General features: G+C 41.7%; 1 protein-coding gene across 2 annotated transcripts in view; it reads left to right on the top strand.

Moving 5' to 3' along the window:
- The window catches only part of LOC117200592 (chloride intracellular channel protein 5-like), a 43,732-nt gene extending 20,288 nt beyond the window's left edge, over positions 1–23,444 (top strand). Inside the window, exons 3-5 of one of the 2 annotated variants that reach the window (XM_033423882.2) lie at positions 3,737–3,929; positions 7,530–8,045; positions 20,732–23,444. In XM_033423882.2, the coding sequence (XP_033279773.2) occupies positions 3,924–3,929; positions 7,530–8,045; positions 20,732–20,785 (576 nt within the window). In that variant the 5' untranslated portion in view covers positions 3,737–3,923 and the 3' untranslated portion in view covers positions 20,786–23,444. Of the gene's footprint in view, positions 1–3,731; positions 3,930–7,529; positions 8,046–20,731 lie in introns of both variants that reach the window. The other variant, XM_033423881.2, reaches the window with a different exon arrangement.
- The last annotated feature ends 985 nt before the right edge of the window (positions 23,445–24,429 follow it).

Here is a 24,429-nt window from a genome sequence, read left to right as displayed (position 1 = left end):
TTATAAGCATGAATGACATTTATAATGGAAAGAAGTCTCCTTAATATAAAGAACACAGACATCTTTGATGCCACAACAAGAACCTAAGAAGCTGAAAATGATAGCTGTGTACTTATTTCTCAGTAAGTGTGTTTCTTGTGGAGTAACTTAAGGACAGTGTCCTTCGGCAATACTGTTTAGAAAATGTAAAATCAAAGTATGAAAGGACAGCTTACTCAGGCATTTGTACCCAAGCCGGTGGAATTATTCCTCAGGTTTCATTTTCAAAGCCCACAGCTCTTTCTCCATCTTTTCTGGATGGCTCAGAGTAACAATTTACATTATATTTGTTATACAGTCTGCTCTGTATCTGTTATACAGATACAGAATCCAAGGATGCAGAGGGCGACTATACTCCATTTTACATAGGGGACTTGAGCATCCGTGGATTTTGGTAACCCCTGGGGGTCCTGGAACCAATCCCCTCAGATACCGAGGGATGACTATCTAGAGAAGTACACAAAATACATTACTGAGATAGATTGCCTTTGGTTTTATAATACAGAATCAAACTTCCTGGATGTCTTTGGAGAAAAAAAAAATCCCCAAACGGTAAAACCTTAAAACCCCTCAAACCACAAAGTAAAATCTCCAAAGATGGGGAAATGTACTGGAAGAAGGTGGAGTGAGAGAGCTCAGTGGAGTCAAGTTGTCTATGGCGGAAAGAAGGCACATTCCCTTTAGGCAGAATGATGGAGATAAAAAAAAATAGCCCAGTAATACTCCATTAAGTTACTAAGTAAACTTGATATTTCCTCAAGTTCCTTCAGCACTGAGGCAGCATGCCTTTATCCTTGTCTGCAAAAGCCCAGCTAAAGGGATGCCCAGCTCTCCTTTCCTCTCTTCTCAATGGACTATCCGGACATTTCGTTCTTTGGACATCTGCAAATTCATCTGCTTCAAGTTGCTTTTTTCCTGTACTAAAGGTTCTAGAGAAGTGACAGAAGGTTCTAGAGAAGTGGTAGACAGCTACTAAGGGGTCAGACTTTGGTCATGTTGGAGACAGCAGAGGGAGGATGTGGAGTGAGAAATCTGGACCCAGTCTGAATAAAGAGGAAGGGCAAGGGGCCAGCTGGGAGATATCCCTGAGGATGGGGCCCTGTGGTTGAGTGTGTAGTCCCAGCCTGGGTAAGTCGACAATGCCAGGGGCAGGGAGAGGATGAAGCAAGGGTTTCCCTGCCTGAGGGCTTAAGGGTATATAGTTCATCCAATTTTAAAAATAATGTCATTTTTCCATGTTCAATTTTTTAAATCAAATTTATTTAAATAACCTTGTTGTCCCTTCCATTTATGTTAAATTGTTTGAGTGAAGAGCATCCCATTTGTCTCATCCTCCCAATGTTTAATATTACCCTTTTCCTGTTTTCTGTATTCATTTCCTCTAAGTAATAAAACATCATAAATGACTTCTACTCAGGCTTCTAGGACCTTTAGGACTTTTCCCAGATTGTATAAAGTAGACAGCACCGAGGTGGACCAACTATTGTAATGACGAGTCAAGATATGGATGACTGTTCACAATTTGAAAAGTAAGAAAGTGCAGTAAAATTTTAAGAGATACCTATGGTGGGTATAATGGCAGAGTCAGAATTGTGAGGAATGAAATTCAAAATGTTGAAACAACTAGATGAAGGTAAAAATAAAGCTATGCGGTGACCAGCTGGGAATGGTGTTTGAGGGAGCTCCAAGGAGGAGAGAGAGTGCCAGGAGAGGTAAATGGGAGCGGGGCACATTCACAGTGACTGAAATAAATCAGCAGAACCATCTGAAGTTCTCAGGTACCTTCTACACAGTCCCCTCCCTGTGCCCATATTGAAATGTGGTTGCCACATTGTGATGTGACAGTAGACCAAGTTGCTCCAGTAAGCAACACCAGCTACTGGAAATGGTTTTCTCCGAGCACCTGCCTCTGTCTTGAAGCCAGCTGGAATGTAAATGATTGTGGGATTGAATGACTTTCTGTGTTATGTGTCTGCCCATCCTTGATATCATCCTATGAACATAAAACTCAGATTTCTGATCTTGGCGTTCAAGGCTATCCACAATCTAGCCCAGTACTGCCATCTTCTCTATTTTTTCTGGAATCCACATACTCCATCCAATCTGGTTTTTCTCCATCATTGTGAATTATCGATTCTGCATTATATTTCATACATTAATCCCCTTTCTCCACTTCTCCACACACAAAAATTGAAAGTAAAATCTTGGGAAAATATATACATAAACACTAACCAAAAGAAAACTGATATCAAAAGAAGGCAAAAAATAATGCTAGAGATAAAGAGTGACATTTTCTACTGAAAAAACAGTCCATCTACCAAGATTATATAACAGTTCTGAATCTGTGTGCATCCAATAATATAGCCTCAAAAATATATAAATCAAGCGCTTCCCTGGTGGCGCAGTAGTTAAGAATCCGCCTGTCAATGCAGGGGACACGGGTTCGAGCCCTGGCCCGGGCAGATCCCACATGCTACGGAGCAACTAAGCCCGTGCACCACAACTACGGAAGCTCGCACACCATGCTCTGCAATAAGAGAAGCCACTGCAATGAGAAGCCCGCACACCACAATGAAGACCCAATGCAGCCAAAAATAAAAAATAAATAAAATAAATTTATTAAAAATATATATATATATAAAGCAAAAAATGAGATAACTGAAGTAAGAATTAGACAAATCCATGATCATAGGGAAGATTTTAACTTTCCTTTTTCAATACCTAATAGAAGAAGCAGATGAAAGTCAATAGGAATATGAAATAATTGAGTAACAAAAATAAACAGATACTAATTTATTATCATCTACAGAATACTATACCTAACAATGGAGGAACACATGTTATTTTCAAATGCACATGGAAATTTCCAAAGTTGGCCATATGCTGGGCCATAAAGCAAATCTCAAAACAAATTTCAGTAGATTAAAATCATAACAACTGTATTGTCTGACCACAGTGAAATTAAGCTAAAAATCAACAAAAAATAGAACTAGAAAATCTTCAACTGTTGTAAAACTGATCAATACATTTATAAATAAATAACTCATGGATAAAGGAAAAAAATCTAAACAGAAATGGGAAGTATTTTGAACTGGATGATAAGGAAAATAAATCATATCAAAACTTGTGAGATGCAGATAAAGCTGTACTTAGAGGAAAATTAATAATCTTAAATGCATATATTAGAAAAGAAGAAAAGTTGAACACCAGTGATTTAAGTGTCCACAATTATCTTGGGATAAAAAGCAAACAGCAACAAACAAGTAAAAACAAAAAGAGAAGAAAGGAAATAATAAAGATAAGAGCAGAAATTAATGAAATTGCAAAGAAATGCACACTAGAGACTATTAATAAAGTCAAATATTCTCAAAAGAAAAAGAAAGAAAATTTAAAAATCCCTAATAAGACTGATTAAGATAAGAAGAAAAGGCACAAATCACTGATACTGGGTTTTAAAAATACCCCTATTTTTAATAGGGGTATTGCCTCAGATCCTACAAACATCACAGAAAAGTAATATGAGGATATTGCTTTAACTGATTCCCTATGTAGAATTTGCTACCGTGAAGAGATAATGCTTATTATCTCAAGCAAATATTCAAGTCAATTGTGGCAGTTATGTTTTGGGGGGTAAAGTTAAAGATTGGCCTTTATGTTGCTAAACTGAATTTTTTTTTTTTTTTTTTTTTTAGTTTAGTTAGAGTGACTCAGTTCTACAATGTTTGAAAAACCCTGTGTAAACTGACCAAACTGAGTCTTTGTACATGCAAAACAGAAGACTAGACTTTGGCCCCACAGTTATCCAAGACAATGGGCAGGGCTGCTGTAGTCCCAGTTGGATCCTTTCTGTGGAATAGCTAATTTGTAAATTTCCTCCATTGTACATGCAGGTAAGATCACGTTTTATGTGTATTTATAGCCTGTATCTAGTAGAATGAGTAGCATTTTGCCCAGTGGAGACAACATATGTGCAAAAGCATAGGGGCAGGAAATGGCATAGTATATTCGGGGAAGAGCAATGTTTCTGCTGCAGAGTAGGATATTTGAAGGAGTGCTGAGGGAGAAGCTGGCTGGACAGATAGGCTTGGTTTCATTTGTGAAAGGTCTTGGAACACACATCTTCCTGTATCTGCTTTATCAAAAATTTCCAGACATGGGTGTGATATAGGCAAACTTGTATTTCAGAAGGCACACAAGTTCATTCTTAGAACTTCTCAATCAAGTGAATATGTCTTGTTTCCTTTCTTAGGTTATATGTAACAGCCATATGGAGCCCTCAAAATACTTTCAATCGATTAACTGGTTGATAGACTCTTTCTTTTATCAGTAAACAAGCCAACTTGTTTTATACAAAGTGCTGTGGAAGACCCAGGTATTAGTTTTCTTCCTGCAGGAGTTTACAATATAGTAATGAAATAACACTTATGCACATAACACAGGAAGAAAATGGACCAGGAGTAAAAGGACTTGAATTCTGGATACATCTCCTCCATTTTAGTTGTTTATAAAAACAAATATTTAATAAGCACCTATTATGTGTCAGATATCTGTTAGACTTTAGGTATGCACTGATGAGCAAAATAGTCATGGGCTTTGTGTGTCCAATGGAGGATAATGACATCAGACAATCACAAAAATTTATTCAACAAATAATGTACTGAGAATCTAATATGTGCCAGGCACTGTTCTAGGTGCCTGAAGCAATAATGAAAAAGCAGACAGATCTGTGCCCATACAGAATTTACATTCTAGTGGGAGAAGACAGAAAACAAACTCTAGATGTCCAATAAATAAGTAATTTATATATCTTATTAGAAGGGGATATGTATTATGGTAAAAGAAATAGAAAGTCAGGTAAGGGTTTTTAGTAATGAGGAGGGGTACAGATAGGAGTTGGGATGGGTTGTCATTTTACACAGGACAGTTAGAATGGTCTCACTGAGAAGGGATGTATAAGCAAAAACTTAGAATTTTGGAGAGTTGACTCTGCATATATCCAAGGGAAATGTATTCCCGGCAGAGGGAACAGCCAATGTAAAGATCCTAATATGGAAGCATTTTGGAGGGTTCCAGCCACAGCAACGAGGCCATATCCTCTGAAGCAGGGTAAGCAAGGGGGAGAAAAGCAGATGTAGGAGAGTTTGTGTAGATTTTGTAGGGCCTTGAGGGTCACTGTATGGACTTTGGCTTTTCCTGAAAGAAATGGAGAGCCATTATAGGAGTCTGAGTAGGGAGAGAGATGATCTGATTTATGCTTTAATGGGATGACCGGTTCCATGTTACAACCTGTAACGAAATCATGATAGGTGTGTCCTGAAATGGGATAACAGGGGGACCAAATTTATAAAATACCTGTGTATTGGGCCCTAAGCTTAGCTAGCCCCCTCAGACTCACTGGGTCATCTTGGTGCGGACCTGGTAGCATGCGGTATATATAAGCTCACGTAGAATACTGTTCCTTGGAAGTGATGCAGAATGACACATAATCTTGTTGAAGAATGGCACATAATCTAGAAGTGTTCTAGCAGTGAAAGCACATATTCTCAAAAGGAGCGATATCACCCCCAAAGGGGTGAAAATTGGTTCTTAAGGGACAAAAACTTACTCTTTTTGATGTGTAAAGCACAGATGTACATACAGTATGTAACAGATATGTAATATATTGGCAGTATTTTAATTTCACGGAAAAGATACCTAAAAAGGATCCTTTAGGGATGGGGTGGGAGTGGAAGGTTGTACGATCATAAAAAAGGTTGGAAAACAGCGACTTAAGAAGGGAGTGAGTGGCAGGAAGATCACTGAACTGGAGGTTAGGAAATCACAGCCAAAATCAGCTCCATCATTAACTCTGTGAACTTGGACCACTTGCTTCCCCTTTCGAGGTTCCAGCCTGCCTTCAAATGTAAAATCAGGTAGACTGTATGACCTTTTAGCTTTTCTCCAGTGCTAAAATTATGAGAAGGACTTGAGCTGGCTCTCCACTGAGTTATAAACACCAGATTATGGGAACTATGGTAATCTATCAGGTATTTGGACCCATCAAACCTCACCTTTCAATAAAAGAAAGGGATAGCATCAATAGAGTTTAAAGTCTGTCTCTGGTCTCTTTCCCTTTATCTATTCTTTAAGCTATCCCCAAAGCTTGAATTCTAGAAATACTGCTTTAGTTCGCTCCAGAAGATTCCTGGATGCAACATTGGAGGCAAGGGTACAATGAAGTTTTGTCTATAAGATGCTCATCAGGGCTTCCCTGGTGGTGCAGTGGTTGAGAGTCCGCCTGCTGATGCGGGGGACACGGGTTCGTGCCCCGGTCCCGGAAGATCCCACATGCCGCAGAGCAGCTGGGCCCGTGAGCCATGGCCACTGAGCCTGTGCGTCCAGAGCCTGTGCTCCGCAACTGGAGAGGCCACAACAGTGAGAGGCCCGCGTACCGCAAAAAAAAAAAAAAATGCTCATCAAATGCTTTGGAACCTGTCAACCAGAGTTGCATTGCTTCTCAATTTTCGCACGATTTGTAGACACAAAAGTCCCTTTACAATCCGTCTGGGTTGTCACTTCAAAGAGAACGATGTACGTGGTGGGTGAAGGGATGCAGGAATTAGCAGGATAGAGTACCAGGTTAAAAAACAAAGAGCCTGTGTATTCAAGGCATCTGTAGATGACATCAACTAGACAACTTTGTGCATACAGTTCTTTGCTTTAGAAGTCCTTTGAGGACAGAGAATGTGTCTGCTAACTCAAATGTTTAGTGCTCAACTCAGTATCCTGTACATAAGAGGATCTTTGTGAAGGTGTCTTGACTATGATGATCACACAGGTCGAAGAGAAAAAAATAAAACTCAAAGCCATAAATCTTTGAGTCCCTTAGTTTGGGTGATCTGTACTGATGTGACCATAGACAAGGGCATTTATCTTCTTTTCCTTCTGTTATTTAATCACCTAGTGGTGTTTCCAGATAAGAAACGTAAGTGGCACTCATTACCTAACTGGAGCATGTGCAGCGCAGTTATCATAGGGTATCAATACTCAAACAACTGTTTTGTGTAATGAATTCAGCTATTCATAGATGAGTTACTATTGTGAAGAATTGTGCTCCACTGAACTGCAGGGACTTCTTGAATGTTGTCAACATTTGGAGGCAATTGGAAGAGGGAACACTATTTAGTGACAAATGGCTAAATATTCAGAATTTCAATGTATACTAGGAAGATAATTCAAGTCAACCTCTAGTTGATCCGAAGAATTTTGGAGTTACTGGCAATGAGGAAAACTGTAGAGTCTGCTTGAAAATATCCTTAGGAGTGAAGGAGTTAACTGAGTGTTTAAGCTTTATCTCATGTCCAATGGTCTTGTGGTTTGCCGATTAAAGTCTCCAGTCAATAATTGTTAGGGACCTGTCATTGATAGCTGTTGCTAGTTGCTGTGTTTCAAAAGCCCGTTGATTCCTCTGCAAGGTGATACAGCATCCTCTATCCCTTTCCTCATTTCAGACCTACTCAGGTCTGCCTGCAAAAGGATCCACCAAATCAACAAGCATGAATGATGAAGACTACAGCACCATCTATGACAGAATCCAAAAAGAGAGGGCATATGAGGATTCAGACCAGCCAGCAGAAGACAAAGGTCCCCTTTACAATGATGTCCATGAAGACTTGAAGGCAGAAGCCAATTTATATGCCACTGAGTTGGAAACCCATGGGTACGGCTCTGCGGCCATTTATGCTGTTGTTGGTCAGGAGAGCACCTCAGCCTCTTTTCAACGAGAAACAGGAGAATACCTCCTGCCTGAAAAAGTATACCCTGAGGCTCAGCATCCTCAACCTGGGGAGCCCCAGGAGAATGGAAGTGAGATGGAAGCAGATCCGACTTCTCCTTCCAGCTTCACCATCCAGCACAGCAGAGCCTTCTCCACCAGCGAGGACTCCCCTACCAGCTATTCTGCTGATGATGTTTCAGAAGAAAATGAATCAGCTTCCACTAACCCTGAGGTTAACCTCTTTGTGAAGGTAAGGGCTGCCTCTGACAGACGCACAAGCAGATGGTGTTTTATTTTGCTCTGAGTGACCAGGGAAAGATGCATGGTGTCATGGTCCTTGGGGGTCAGTATATATTAAAGAGTAGGGCTGATGGAATGGGTTGTTCCATAGATCACCCAGGACCGCTCAAAATTACAAGAATTGGTAAGTGCATTTAAAAGTGTGTGTCTAATCATTGACTTCTCTATACCACAGGCAAAGCATTTTTTAAGAGTTCACTTATGAGGGAGCAGAAATTGTTGCTCAGATCCTTTCCTTTGTGACAGACATTAAGTGCATTTTCCTGTCTGGTTAAATTTCTTTCATCATCATCATTTTGAAAAACGAAACTAAGGCTTGTTGAAGTCAAATCGATGGTCCTTCTTAACGTTTCTAAGGTCACAGATAGTACTTCGTATGTATGGTCGATAAATGTTACGTCTGTCACCGAGCTTGCCCTTTTGGCGCCAATATAACTAAAATATCTGATGAGATAAAATGATTTCTCTAGTAGTAATACACTTAGTGTCAGTGTTAATGTTTAGCCCTTAGTATACTTAAACAAAGAACTTTGGTGATCTTTGTATTAGACTGATATTCTAATAAAGATTATGGTTATGAATATTATCAAAACATAAAAATCATTTCAGGGCTAAACAAATCATCTTTGTAGATCAAGATGATGTTTTCCCCAACATTCCCCACCCAAATTCATATTTACACAAATTTTTATGTGAAGACAACAAAAATGATTACTCAATGAACCTATAAAAACCCCAGTCAACACTCATTTCTCCCCTTTCCAGTTTCGAATTAACTCCTTTAATGAAATGCACTTTCTTTTCTAATTTAATACATCATTATTTTCTATTTTTCTCTACCTGTTTGGTGTATAAATCGTCTCCTTTATTCTACCACAAGGTCCATTTCAAAAGCACCGAGAGCGTTTGGTTCATATTTAGGTACCTGGCAAAACTTGCCTGGGATTTTGTTGAGCATTTGGGAGAAAGAAGCATGTGTAGACAGAGTCCTTGCTCTCAAGAAATAACCATGTGGTACAGGAGACAGACTTGCAAGCTGTGAATTTTGGTGAAATGGAGGAGTGAGAGAGCGTTGTGCCGTGGGTATTCTGGGAATGCCCAAGGGTGGACGAAGGAGTAAGGAAAGGCTCCACAGAGGAGGTGACATTCAAACAGGTGCATTCCAGCCATTATATTCACATGACCGTTGTGTGAGTTTCAAAAAAAGTCACCTTTTTAAAAGTGAGGCCTAGGTGTATTTTCCTCAAGACAGAGGCATCCCTGCAACTTCCTGCAAGAGACAAGATGAATCAATCATCATCGTCATGATCATCATCATCATTATGGGCACATCAAACCATTATTTGCATGTTTGGCAAAGGGTTGATTTCATCAGAAATTAGGCTGAACCAAACAGAAGTAGGAGGAAATAGAAGTGTTGGCATCTCTAGCGGGTACCAGCAACAGGAAAAACTACTTGATAGTGTCATGTGGTTCCTAAATTATTTAAGATCCATGGTTCCCTAAAGTAAATATTGGATCTAATTAACTCTTTACATTTACATTCTTTTTAGTATAATTTTGTTAACTAAGTGGACGTAGAATGTACTATCAACCTCAGCTCCTATGTGTGGACTCCTTTTTAGAGATTCTCAGCATCACTCAGTGAGAAGAAGGGCAGTCCTAATCCTGGCTTCTCCACCCCCCAGCCCACCTCCACTGCGGTCCTTTATTCAATGAGGAGGGAAAGGAGTAATATGAAAACAGGTGATGCAGGGCTGTAGGGCTTGCGTGGGAGTGGAGGGCGTGTGTGTGACCAGCCCAGGCTCCTCCCTCCTCCCAGCTCTGCAGAGGGGCTGCTGGAACCCCTGCGTTGGACGGGGATCACCATCTTCCTAGCAGGCTTGTTGCTGGTGTTCTGGGGTTGTTCTCCTCCTGGGCTGTTTTGGTGTAGACCACTTGGGCTGCAGGTACACCTGTACTCATTTGTGTATGTTTCCACCTGTCTGGACAAGTCAGAGAAAATGTCATGCAGGTTAATAACTGTGTTCAACCAACTTTTCATTGAGGCTCGGCCATTTCAGGGTGTTGACCTGTTACTTACTTAGTTAAAATATGTCATTTATTTATTCATTCAACAGAGAGTTATTGCGCCAGGTTCTGGGTGTACAACAATGAAGAAAACAAAGGCCTGGCTCCCCAGCACTTTGCGTCGTAGTGGGAGAGACAACAGATGGACAAATAGAGAAGTAAATATAAAATATGCCGAGTGGTGATAGTGCCATAAAGAAACATAAAACAAAACAACGGGTGTGTTAATTTCCTACTGCTGCCCTAACAAATTACTACAAATGTAGTGGCTCCAAACCACATAAATTTATTCTCTTACCTTCTGGAGATCAATCGGAAATGAGTCTTAAAGGGCTAAAACAAGGAGTCAGCAGAGCTGTGCTCCTTCCGGAGGCTCCAGGCGAGAATTTGTTTCCTCCATTCTTCTAGAGATGGTCCTCATTCTTGACTCCTGGCCCATGTCACATCTCTTTCTCTCTGGCTTCCAGCTTCACCTTGTTTTTGGCCACACCATGCAGCATGCAGGCTCTTAGTTCCCCGACCAGAGATCGAACTCGTGCCCCCTTTAGTGGAAGCGCAGAGTCTTAACCACTGGGCCTCCAGGGAAGCCCCCAGCTTCCCCTTGCCTTCCAATCTGACTCCTTCTGCATCCCTCTTATAAGGAAACCTGTGATTAGTTTGGGCCCGCAGGATAATCCAGGTTAATCTCCTCATTTCAAGATCCTTAATTTAATCACTTCTGCAAAGTCCCTTTGGCTTCAAAGTTTCTGGGAATTAAAGCATGGGCCTATTTGGGAGCCATTGTTCAGCTTCCCACAGTGGGACGAGAATGATGCTGCGTAGGGGTGGGAGGAGTAGGGGTAGCTGAGGCATGGGGGCGGGGGATAAGAGAGGTGGAGGTGGGTACAGGTCACGCCTAGGCCTGATGAGCCGTTGACAGAGCTTCCACTTTTTTTTTTTTTTTTTTTTTGTGCAGTACGCGGGCCTCTCACTGTCGTGGCCTCTCCCGTTGCGGAGCACAGGCTCCGGACGCACAGGCTCATGGCTCACGGGCCCAGCCGCTCTGCGGCATGTTGGATCCTCCCGGACCGGGGCACAAACCCGCGTCCCCTGCATCGGCAGGCGGACTCTCAACCACTGCGCCACCAGGGAAGCCCAGAGCTTCCACTTTTACTCTGAGCGATAAGGGGAGTCATCAGAGGGTTTTGGAAGGAAAATTCTGGCTGCCTCTTTGATGATAGACTACAGCAGAGAAAGGGTAGAGGCAGGGAGGACAGGTTGGAGGCCCTTGAAAAACTAGGCAGGGGAGGACGGTGGATTGGACGATGGTGACAACAGTGGAGCTGGTGCCAAGTAGATTGGGATTGTTGGGAAGAGAGAGCCCAGAGGTTTTGCTGGTGGGTCTGATGTGTAGTATAAGGAAGGGAAGGAGCTAAGTTTGACTCTAGGGGTTTAGACAAGAGCTATTGAGTGAATGGAGATGTTATTCTCACTTCACCTGTGGACCTCTTCTCCAGGAACATATGATCCAGAAAATGTGTTCACAGTCATTCATATATCCATCCCTCCCTCCCTCCCTTCCTTCCTTCCTTCCTTCTTTCCAACATTTACAAGATACTTACTACGTGCCACATACTGGATGTAAGAGATGAATGCAGCACAACCCAAGTGCACTGTCCTGTGGGCAAAGACAGAGAACCACAATTCTTGAAAATAATAAGAGGAAAGAAATAACTGCTTCTTGGTCATTGGCTGAGATCCAGTGAAGGAAAAGTCTCTAGTGAGAGCTGCAATTCATGTCGTAAGGCAACCAAGAGGAGTTGTCAGTTCAGAATTTGCTGATAGGATTATAAGAATTTCTTGCTGCTTTCTGCTAAAGTGGAAGGACCTGTAGACATTTTCCTAATTGTGTGTGTGTGTGTGTATGGAAGAGAAAGAAAGAGGGGGACAAGAGGGACAGAGACTGAGGGAGGAAAGGAGATAGAGATATAGAGGGAGATAAGAGAGATAAGAGATAGAGAGGGAGATGGAGAGGGAGAGAGAGAGAGAAAAAATATTCTGGTATTTAACACAAAGGAAAAAAAGTAATCTGACGATGACAATTGCAAAGAAAAATGGTACAAATGAACACCATTTGTCCTGCACATAATTGATGTCATTGATTATGGAAGGCAGTATATATATGTATGCTGTAGAGCACGTTTTCAAGTCAGGTTGCATGGTTTGAATCCTGGCTTAGCACATTAATTTCTGTTAAATTGTTTACCACTTTTCTCATTGGTAAAATGGATGTCATAATGATACGTTCCTCATAGGGTGGTTATGAAGATTGAATAAGAGAATCCATGTAAATTGCTTCGTATAGCATCTGACGTATAGTAAATGCTCAAAATTTAGGAGGCTAAATTATTATTGTTTATTGTGATGAATTTGAATCATCCATAAAATAACAATTTTTATTTTAGGCACTGTGCCTTATAGTTAGTAGACATTATAAATGTTCTGTTAGCTGATATTAATGTGACGGTGTAATATTGTGGAAAGAGCACTGGTCAGGAAATTCTAACACGACTTTGTCAATGATTCACTATGAAACATTCTTGGACCCAAGTTTCCTCATCTCTGAAGTGCAGTCCATTCCAGCTCTTACAGTCTTTGACCAGGGTATGTGGCTCCAGCTCTGTATCAGTGTCACGTGTCTGGCACCATCTATTGTCCACTTGAGCAGACCACTTGATAGTGATTAGGGTCTCTAGATTTGGGTGTGGTAGGGAGGGCCAGCAGGAAATCAACACGCCTTTCCATCCTCAGCCCACGTGAAGCCTGTCCCTTGGAAGGCATCCTCAGGGGCTGTCTCTGATTAGGCACTCACAGAGTCCCCATGTAGAGTTGCACAGGTTGTGCACTGAGCAAAGTTAGGGGGCCCCATTCACAGAAAATATAAACGGCGTCCTTCTAGAGTCAGGCAACATATGAGCCCTGATAAATGTTTCTTAGACTCATAGCCTGGAGTATTTTTGTCTAAAAGAGTGACTCCCTATAATTTGGTTCGGCATAATGGAAAGAGTGACAGAATTGTCAGTAGAACTTGTTATTATTGCTGTAACACAGGAGCCTGATGCTGTTCCAGAGGTCATGGTATCCGAATAGAGTATTCAACCTAATCCACGGGCTGTTAGAATACTGTAATTAGGATAAAAAATATTAAGCAATATTTCTATTTAACCTAGTCCTCTTAAATGTTATTTTATATATTTCATCACATGTACAGTGTATTCTTGCAGTAGTACGTTAATATAATTTGTAAATGAATAAATATACATATATTGTGGGGAAACGTTTAAGTTCTGTATTGAGAGGCATGCTCAGTTTTTACACTCTTATTGACTCATAGGCTTTCCTTCCTTTTCTGCCACCACCTGGGGTCTGAGACTCTTTCCTCAGCCAAGCACAAGTGAGAATAGGTCCCCTCACCTCCCGGGTCCTTCCCGGGAGTTTTCATAAGCAACACACTGAGTCCATTTGCTTTGGAGGCAAACAAACATTCACCGTCTCAGTCGAGGAGCTAAGAAATCGCATGGAGGAAATGAGGGACATGCAGCTAGATTTGCATGTGGAGATCTGATTCAGGTGAGGAGCAGTGGGGATGTGCCGGTTGGTGGTCTCAGCAGACGCAAAGGCACAGCACATATGCACGTATATGTGAGGAGATATATTTGGCTGGAATGGAGGGAAGGTCCACATTGGTACAGAGCAGAGGCTGAGGTCGAAGAACCAGGAGTATAGTCTTTTTTTTTTTAATCATATCTTTTATTCTCCTATTATCTTTGGGTTTTTTGCTGTTGGTTTGTTTATTGAAGTAGGGTTGATTTACAATGTTGTGTTAGTTTCAGGTATACCGCAAAGTGATTCAGTTATACATACATATATAATTTTTTTCAGATTCTTTTCCCTTATGGGTTATTACAAAATATTAGGTATAGTCTTTCATGGCAAACTGAGCAGCTTGGATTTTATCCTGAAGGCAACTGAGTGTAACAGAATGTTTTGAAAGAGAATATCATTAGCGAAGCAATGTTTAGGGTGATGGATAAGCAAATTAAAAAGTATTTCCACCTGTTGGTGTAGAACAGGACAAAACAGACATCTACCAACTTTCATTTCTAAGATTAGTTCAAGCGTTTGAATGTAAATACATTGTGTATAATGACTATCTCCTTTTTTAGTTATTTATTCATTCAGCTGTCTGTCTGAATATGTCCAAGTATTTAGATCCTTGATTTCATACAGACAAATTTCTGGAAAAAGTTACCAAACGTGATGCTGATTTATATACTGTCTATATGGGTATCTAGGTACTTTATATTTGGTTGGGGGAGAGGGATAATGTGGATTTGGCACCAAGTTTGGTTTTTTTTGTTTTTTTTGCGGTACGCGGGCCTCTCACTGTTGTGGCCTCTCCCGTTGCGGAGCACAGGCTCCGGACGCGCAGGCTCAACGGCCATGGCTCACGGGCCCAGCCGCTCCGCGGCATGTGGGATCCTCCCGGACCGGGGCACGAACCCGTGTCCTCTGCATCGGCAGGCGGACTCTCAACCACTGCGCCACCAGGGAAGCCCTGGCACAAAGTTTTGATTGATGTTGTTTTAGTACAGTTCCCAGTAAAAAAACGTGTTTATAAGGTCTGTCTTAGCCTGGCTGGACTACTCAAAAGTTTTACATTTAGATGCCTGGAGATAGCTGGAGCCCTGCAAGGGGCTCCCTGTTCACAACCCCTAGGAACAGCCTGCTCTAATGTCAGTAATAAGCACACATCAAATATGTCCTTGGAAACGTCTGTGAGAAAGTGGAAGTCTGAGCCTGTTGCGTGTGCCCAGCTATGCTTTCGTGGAACCCTTGAAACATATGAGTATGGAACAAGGGGCAGGTTTGAACAAAGATTTCTACTTCTTGTCATAATGTCCTTTTAATTAGGGAACAGTCAAGCCAAAATCACTTTCTAGGTGCCCGTATGAACTACTCTGCTCACTGAATCAATGCCATCAATCAAAGAGAGAACAGAATCCTAGTGCTATAACAAGAATATTGAAAACCAGATGAGTCAAGTAACTTGCCCAAGGCTGATGGCAAATTAGTAGCAAAGCCAGGGCTTTGATCAGCCCGCCGCTTCCAGGGCACTTTCCTTCCTATTGGCATTCCTAGCCTGGGGTGCTGGATGCTCGTGAACGTGCTACAGGAGGTTCAGGAACATTCTAAAACTCCATGCAAATTTTTTGTGGAAGCTGCTTCCCCGAGGGTCCATGAACTCTTGCTGTTGTCTATCTCTGTGATGCATTGCGCTTCCCCACCTGGGTCCTCATGCCTTGTGTCTCCATGTGGGAGGGGGAGAATGACTGAGCAGCCCAACTAACACCTGTCCTTTCCGTGGAGTCAGCCGCTTGCTCTAAGCCTTTTAGCAACTTGAGAAACCATGGGAAGGAACACTGACAAAAGAGTAATAAAGATGCATTACCTGAATCATCATGGGGGGATTATGTCCACTCTGAAAAGGAAGGTGATGTGATATTCTGAAATACATACCACCAAATTAGAATCCACCTATTTTCCAAGGGAAATTTTGGACATTTTTTCCCCAGAGGGACTGCTAACTTAGTGTCAACTCAACCACACCTCATCCCACCACCTTGGTGGGCAGTGTCACCAATTGTACAAGCTAAAACTTTTTAGTAACTTAGATTTCTGCTTCTTTACTGCCCAACATTCCAGTCAATTTCACCTCCTAAATTGTTCTCATCTCTCCATCTTGGCCACCAATGGCCATGGTCATCTTGACCACAGTTATTCAACTTGTCGCTCTGCCTCTAGACTTATCTTCCTCCTAAGAAGCCCCACATAGTCACCAGAATGGCATCTGAACACACCATTCCCTGTTTCAAGCTATACAGTGGCTCCCCACTGCCCCCAGGAAAAAGGCTGGCATGAGAGAATGTACAGAAGGGTCTTCATGCCTCATCAGGCTTTTAGCCAAGACCTCATCACCTGCTATTCTTCACTCACACTTTGCCTTGAAAAATGTTGACTTGTATTTCCCTGCATACTTCATGCCGTTTCATGACACTGGGTCTTTGCTCAAGCTGTTCTCTTTCAGTGCTCTCCCTTCCTGGGTCAGCCTACCATCCTTTCAGACCCAGCCGAGAAGTCACCTTTTCCAGAAGCTTTTCTTGGCCCCTCCAGGCAGGGCTGGGTTGGGTCTTACCTCAATGTACCAGTCTGCTAGGGCTGCCATAACAAAGTACCACAGACTGGGTGGTACAAAGTACACAGAAATTTATTTTCTCTCAGTTTGGAGGTTAGAAGTCTCCAGAGTTCTCCAGGAGGCTAGAAGGCTAGAATCAAGGTGTGGCACGGTTGGTTTCTTCAGAGGCCTCTCTCCTTGGCTTGTAGATGCTGTCTTCCTCCTGTGTCTGCCCGTGGTCCTTCCTCTGTGTGTGTCTGTGTCCTAATTTCCTCTTCTTATAAGGACACAAATCATATTGGATTAGGGGGTCCACTCTAATGATACCATTAGGATCACCCTAATGATCTCATTTTACCTTAATTACCTCATTAAAGACCCTGTCTCCAAATACAGTCACATTCTGAGGCACTAAGGATTAGGATTCAACATATGAACTTTGGGGAGACATAACTCAGCCCATAACACTTAATGTTATAATTCTCTCACTGAAGGAGCATCTGTCTTTTATCCATTTTCATATACACAGTCCATGGCTACTTAAATGATGATTGAATTAGAAAGGAAGGAGGGAATAAGTTACTCCTAGGGAGGCTCAGGGCAATGGCGGGAGCGGGGGAGGAAGGCTTGTCCCAGGGGCCTGCAGCTGTAATGAGAACGGTGCTCCAAGCCCCTGTGTTAGTCTCATAGAGCTGCTGTAACAAATTACCATAAACTTGGTGGCTTAAAACAAAAGGAACTTATTCTCTCATCGTTCTAGAGGTCAGAACTCTGAAGTCAAGGTATAGGCAGAGTCACACTCCCTCTGACAGCTTTAAGGGAGAATCCTTCCTGCCTTTTCCAGTTTCTGGTGGCTCCTGGCATTCCTTGGCTTATGGCTGCATCACTCCCATCTCTGCTTCCATCATCACATGGCCTTCTCTCCTGCGTCTCTGTATCTGTTTTCTCTTCTCTTCTTTTATAAAGACTTGTTAATGGATTTAGGGCCCATCCTAATCCAGCATGATTTTACCTCAAGATTCTTCATTTAATTACTCTACAAAGACACTTTTTCCAAATAAGGTCACATTTACAAGTCTGTTTGGGCATAGCTTCGGGGAGGGAGGAACACTTCAACCCACTACATACAGCCCCTGAAGGTAGGACTGGGTTGAGTTGAAGCATGGGAACTCTGGACATGGACAGCCACTCCTGGGATCCACATATCCCACCCAACGCAAGGGGTTCTATGAGAATTCAGTGGACTGTTTGCACCTTCATCGCATTAGTTCTGCAGCATTCATGAGACCTCCTGGCACGTGCCTAGCATCACCCTGAAGTTGGGCAGGAAGCCAACCACTGAGTGCTTAATGTCATTTGCTGGGCTTAGAAGGGATGTTTGAGTCGAAGGACTTGAGGATTCCCACAGCGGTTGGTGTGAAACAGTGTAAGGAATGGCCTGCGGAAACAGTGTGGCCGTAGCTCATTCAACATGTCCTGGTTCCTGGGTCTAGCTTTGTGTTTCTGCATCTATATAATTGACCAAACACTGTTCTGACAAACACAGTGACCAAGAGAAGGAGAGTAGTGTCAACACTGGGAGAAAGAACGTCCACTGACTGGGATGGGGCTGACGATCAGAATATCTGGGGAGAGGGACAGTGACACGGATGATGGATCCTTTTCTGGACTCCCATTTTTTAAAGGGTAACTCACCAGACTGTCAGCGCCTTGATGGAATGGATGATGTCTTTCTTATTTCCACAACGCATTGTCCTGTGGGGTGCTGGGCTTGTTGTAGGGGGCTCCATAAATGTTGGACCAACTGAACTGACCCTTCAGGTAGCCTTCACCCAGTGTTCTCTAGCTACATCTTACTCACCTGTGTTTGTACTCCCACCATTAGTGTGGAGGCTGGCCCATAGTCATAAATATTTTTCAAATTGAATTAAACTGAACTTGTTATGGGAAAAGTAGTTAAGTTTTTTTTTGAAGGGAAAGCTTATTAGTGTATTCTGGGAAATGTGATCAGCATTTTCAAGCAAAGGCCCTATGTCCCTGCATCCATTGATGGGGGATGGGGGATGGGTGAATGGTAAGTCATGGTAAGGAGCCAGGTGATATGGGGGAGAAAAGAGAAGGAGAAATTCATATTACCTGAATGTTTTCTTTGAACTATGTGCTGTAAGTCACCTGCTTTATTGAAATTATTTCTGTAATAGGACTTAGGAGCAAGGTCCGCATCTGGATTCTGACACTGGGTAACCATGCAATGTTGGGGAAGTCGTTTGCACTCTCTGGGCCTTAGATTTCTCAACTGTAAAATAAACAGTTGGAATAAGTTGAGCCCAAGAGCCCCCACTGGTTCTAACCTGCGGAGCGTGAAAGCTTCATTCTCCTCTACAGTAAAATAGTTTCCCTCCCACGCCCCCACCCCAGCTTAAATTTATATTATCATGAGGCTCTCTGAACTATATACTGAACATACTCTTAGACAGTCCTGTGACTTGTTAAATGGGGGAAAAGGGAGATAGTGAGTAACAAAGAAAAAGATGTTCTCACACAGAAACAGGATTTTGACTCAACTCATATTGAATAATAACAGGTTTTGGAGCCCCATTGACTCTTCTCCCCTTTTGAATAGGTTTACCATTTGCATGGTTCAAAATTTGAAAGGTACAAAAGATAGTCTCTCCCCCACCATACTCCTTCAGACATCCCATTCCCATTTTCTGAGGTGATTTATTCTAAACTTTCATGTATGTGCTTCCTGAGACATTTTACACACATCCTGGCAAATATATGTATGTTTGTATATTCGAAATTATCTCTTTTCCCTTTTATTTAATACAGATGGTATTATACTATATATCCTATTATGTACCTTCCTTTTTTGAGAGTCAGTTTTGTTGGGACATAATTTACATACACTAAATTCAGCAATTTTAAGTGTACTCTTCAATGAATTTTGAACAAATATATACAGCTGTGTAACAATCATCACAATCATGATATGGAACATTTCCATAATCTCAAAAAGGTCTCTCTTGACCCTTTGCCATGAGTCCCCTCCAAGCCACACCCTGAATCCTGGAAAACACACATCTTTCTATCATTATAGTTTTACCTTTTCAAAAGTATCGTATAAATAGAATTAAACTCTGTAATCGTTTGTATGTGGTTTCTTTCTCTTAGCATAATGCTTTTGAATTCATCTGTGTCAGTACATATATCAGCAGGTGGTTCCTTTTTATTACTGAGTAGTATTCCATTGTGTGAATATACCACAATTCGTTCATTCATTCAGAAGTTGATGGACATGGATTCTTTCCCAGTTTTTGGCTATTATTAATAAAATGGCTATAAACATTCACATATAAGCTTTTGAGTTGATTGTGTTTTCACTTCTCTTGGTCAAATACCTAAGGGTGGAATTATTGGGTCATATGGTCAGTGAATGCTTAACCTTATTAAAAAAAAAGCTTTCAAATTATTTTCAAAGTGGCTGGAAGAATTTATAAAAGATTTCTTTTTGCTCCTTTTCCAGTACTTGGTATTTTCAATCTTTTAAGTTTTAGGTATACTGATAAATATATAATGATCTTTCATGGCAGCTTTAATTTACATTTTTTCTAATGACTAATAATAATATTAAGCATCTTTTCATGTACTTACTAGCCACCATTAGATCTTCTTTGATGAAGTATCTGTTCAAATATTTTGCTTATTATTGTTATTTTAGCATTATCATATTATTGAATTTTAAGAGTTCCTTATATGGTCAAGGTACAATATCTTTATCAGGTAAATATTTTGGAAATAGTTTACAAAGTGACTTGACTTTTCATTTTCATAAGTGTCTCTTTTTTTTTTGGTGATACGCGGGCCTCTCACTGTTGTGGCCTCTCCCGTTGTGGAGCACAGGCTCCGGACACGCAGGCTCAGCGGCCATGGCTCACGGGCCCAGCCACTCCGCGGCATGTGGGATCTTCCCGGACCGGGGCACGAACCCGTGTCCCCTGCATCGGCAGGCGGACTCTCAACCACTGCACCACCAGGGAAGCACACATAAGTGTCTTTTGAAGACTAAAGATTTTGATTTTGATGAAGTCCATTTATCAAAATTTTTTCTTCTATGGTTTGTGCTTTTTGTGTTCTAAGAAATATTTGTCTAGTCCATGGTCACAAAGATGTTCTCCTATATTTTCTTCCATAAGTTTCTCAGCTTTAGGTTTTATATTTAGTTCTATGATCCATTTTGAGCTAATTTTTCATAGGGTGCAAATATGGCTTGCATCTATCTATCTATCTATCTATCTATCTATCTATCTATCTATATCTAACTTTATCACAATCTCTCTCTCTTTCTGCAGCTCCATCCCTTCTGGTATTTAGATCTGCGAATTCTAGCTGCCTTGACCTTCTGAAACACCAAACTCTGTTGTCTCCTCAACTCAGAAAGACCACCAGCCTCTATTTGGGTTCTATGCTGTCTGTCTCCAATGTCTGAAAACCATCACTTTGTGAAGTTTGTCTGCTTTACTCAATGTTTAAAGAAATCTTCCAATTGTTAAGTGTAAATCTGGTTCCTTTTAATCCATCCTGGCCAGAAATGGAGGTTGTCAAAATTGACTTTAAGATCCCCATTTCACTTGGGTTGCTTCTCCTTTCTTTCCAGATATTGGCCCCTTAAAGGCAAGTTTGAATTGGAGTTTGGAATATAGCCATGAAGTTCAACTAGACTAAAGTCTAATGATAATGACATTAAAGTGATATAGTAGGAGTCAGCTATCGCAAGTATGTTGGCCTTCAGGCAAAGACTGCTTGCTGACCTTCCATCTTTCTATTTTCTTTTAAGACTATGTTGTCTTTTGCAAAGTCTTTATTTTGTACCTTAAGTTCTGAGTAATGACAAGACAGGAAAACAAATGTCCCAGCTAATCATTCACCAACATAAGTCATAATACAATTCCATCTTCTCATCTTTTAACCTCTTACCATTCAAGCCTCTGATGATTCCATGAGTTCCTTGGATGACCCTAGGAAAAGAGGTCTTCACTACTATAAAAAGGGAATCCTAGGGGCTTCCCTGGTGGTGCAGTGGTTGAGAGTCCGCCTGCCGATGCAGGGGACACGGGTTCGTGCCCTGGTCCGGGAAGATCCCACATGCCGCAGAGCGGCTGGGCCTGTGAGCCATGGCCGCTGAGCCTGCGCATCTGGAGTCTGTGCTCCGCAACAGGAGAGGCTGCAACAGTGAGAGGCCCGCATGCCGCAAAAAAGAAAAAAAAAAAAGGGAACCCTATGTTTAAAAAAAATTTTTTTTTAAATTTATTTTTGGCTGCATTGGGTCTTCGTTGCTGTGTGCGGGCTTTCTCTAGTTGCAGTGAGAGGGAGCTACTCTTCGCTGTGTTGCACGGGCTTTTCACTGTGGTGGCTTCTCTTGTTGTGGAGCATGGGCTCTAGGCGTGCGGGCTTCAGTAGTTGCAGCATGCAGGCTCAGTAGTTGCAGCACATGGGACCTAGAGTGCGTAGGCTTCAGTAGTTGTTCCATGCGGGCTCAGTAGTTGTGGCTCGTGGGCTCTAGAGCGCAGGCTCAGTAGTTGTGGTGCATGGACTTAGTTGCTCCACGGCATGTGGGATCTTCCCAGATCAGGGATTAAACCCATGTCCCCTGCATTGGCAGGCGGATTCTTCACCACCGTGCCACAAGGGGAGTCCCAGGAATCCTGTTTTTAAGCTACCTTCCAATACCCAGGCCCAAAGTGTCCAGAATGGATTTGCGTATAAATTGTATTGTGTACATGGGAAAATGCACTGACTGGCAGCTCTGCTCCCAAATGACACTCCCTTAAAAATATGAGATGACTCTCCCTGTGAGTGGAGCATGAAGTTTAGCCCTGAAACCAAATATTTTGTGTAATCTTGTGAGGTCAAAGATTAAGAACCTGGGCTTTAAGCCATGCCCCATTTTTATGCTTTATAAGCAGAACCTTCCTTTCATGAGCCTGTGGGTTTGCAAAAGTGCTAGCCTCTCATCATTGCCTGGACTTGGTGCACAACAGTAACATGGCAACAGCTGACATAAACAAGAGAATGCATTGTTTAGGAAACCACTAAGGTTCTGAGGTTTCAATGATAACAATCTCAGGGTAAGTATGTAAGGTGGTAATGAATAACTGACATGAGTGCCTTTTGTTAATTGCAGTACAACTGCATATTTTCTTCCCCCTACAGAAGTATTTTTGTCCTGTTCTCCTAAGGTAGCAAGAAAGGAAAGAATTTGGTGGAGAGTCTTTTTATATTTACAATAGCAACCCTCTATAAACTGGCTTGATTCTTCTAGAACCGTGCTATTCAAAACACGAGCCATTAGCTCTGTGTGGCTATTTAAATTTAAACTGATTTAAGTGAAAAAATCTTAAAAATGCTTTTCCTTAGTCATGCTAGCCATATGTGGCTACTGGCTACTATATTGGAAAGTAGAGCTAGGGAACATTTCTAGCATTATAGAACGTTCTATAGGACAGTGCTACTGTAGAGCGTCCTGGGTTCAGCTGTGGCATGAAGACCAATCATTTGTGTGGTCACAGGCCCTTCCTTGGGTCTTTATTCCCTTGTCTAAAAATAAGAGATAGGGTGATTGCGTTTAGTGAGACAGAAGAGTGGTCATGCCCACAAAATAAAGAAATCACCAGTGAAATTTATTCTCATCGATAAATAGTATCTGTGCTACAAGTTCATAGGAATCAATTGGTTTAAAATGGCAACTGTTTAGGAAAAGCTCTACAACTCATAACCAGCGCTTGTGAATCTCAGTAAATCTGTCAATAACCATTGGCCATGCCCAAACCCATTGAAGGTGTCTCTGTGGCAATGTTACCCATCAAAGCTGCAATAACTTTGAGGACTGAAGATGCTGCCTCACCAGCCACTTGGGCCAAACATAGCATTAAGCCTGGAGCCCAGATACAGAGATCAAGGTCCTTCTCCTCAATCAAAACAACTTGCCACAATAAAGCAGGGAGGGTTATCTGGGGTGGGGGAAGGTGGCTGCTTACTGAGAAGATATGAGGGTAAAGTCTGAGCAATTCTCTTGTAAGTGTGATGAGTTCTTATTCCATAATAAACATTGTATTACTGAAAGAATGAGCTCAGGTCTATTGCCTGTTCCTTCCTGTGTATCCCTTTAATCCATCTCCAATAAACAGGTTGATGAGTCTTTATGGAGCCTGCACTGCACTTGGGGTGCAGATGCTGTGAGAGGTAGAAAAGCAGTCTAAGATGGGGGCCTTTTCTGTGAGGCTCTGACCTGCTGGCTAGAAGGAAGGATTAACACACACCATGAAGCATTTAGAAATTAATATGAGAGTTGAGAGAGAATCAGTTGCCAGAATACATGATGTATGGTATCAAATAAGCACTGAAGGTAAGAGTGTTGGACTTATCAGGGAGGGCTTCATGGAAGGGGCAGACCTTAAACTTTGAAGGAAATGTAGGCACACAGGTTGCAGACAGGACGAAGGACAAGATGCCAGGCCTCAGCAATCACATCATCCTTCTCAGTCCTACGTCACTGGGAGGCAGTTTAGCATAGTGGCTTACAGCAGAAAGCCTTGGAGCTAGACTGTGTGACTCACATCCTGATCCTGTCTCTTATTAGCTATGTAGACTTAGGCAATTTATTTAACCTTTCACTGGATTATTATGAGGATGAAATAAGTTCATATATGTAAAAGTCTTAGGTACAAAATAAGCATCATATAACTATTAGTGGCCCCCTCCCACTCAAATCTCTTTTTCTCAGGCCTTACTTGTTTTTACCTGTATTTACATTGAACATCTCTTCTTTTACTAGAAGCCTCAATAATTCATATTGACTTGATATTTCCCTGACTTTATTCAGTTTGGTTTTCCTGATTTCTAATTTTTGCAATAAGTAAATATACCTTATTTAGGTCAAACCAACCCACAGAATTGTCCTGGTGAATGCCTCAGTTTCTTTTTTTAATTTTTTTTTTTGAAGTATAGTTGATTTACAATGTTGTGTTAATTACTGCTGTACAGCAAAGTG

This window comes from Orcinus orca, chromosome 10 (assembly GCF_937001465.1).
Source record: "Orcinus orca chromosome 10, mOrcOrc1.1, whole genome shotgun sequence".
NCBI lineage: Eukaryota > Metazoa > Chordata > Mammalia > Artiodactyla > Delphinidae > Orcinus > Orcinus orca.
This window is presented reverse-complemented; position numbering and strand designations above follow the sequence as displayed.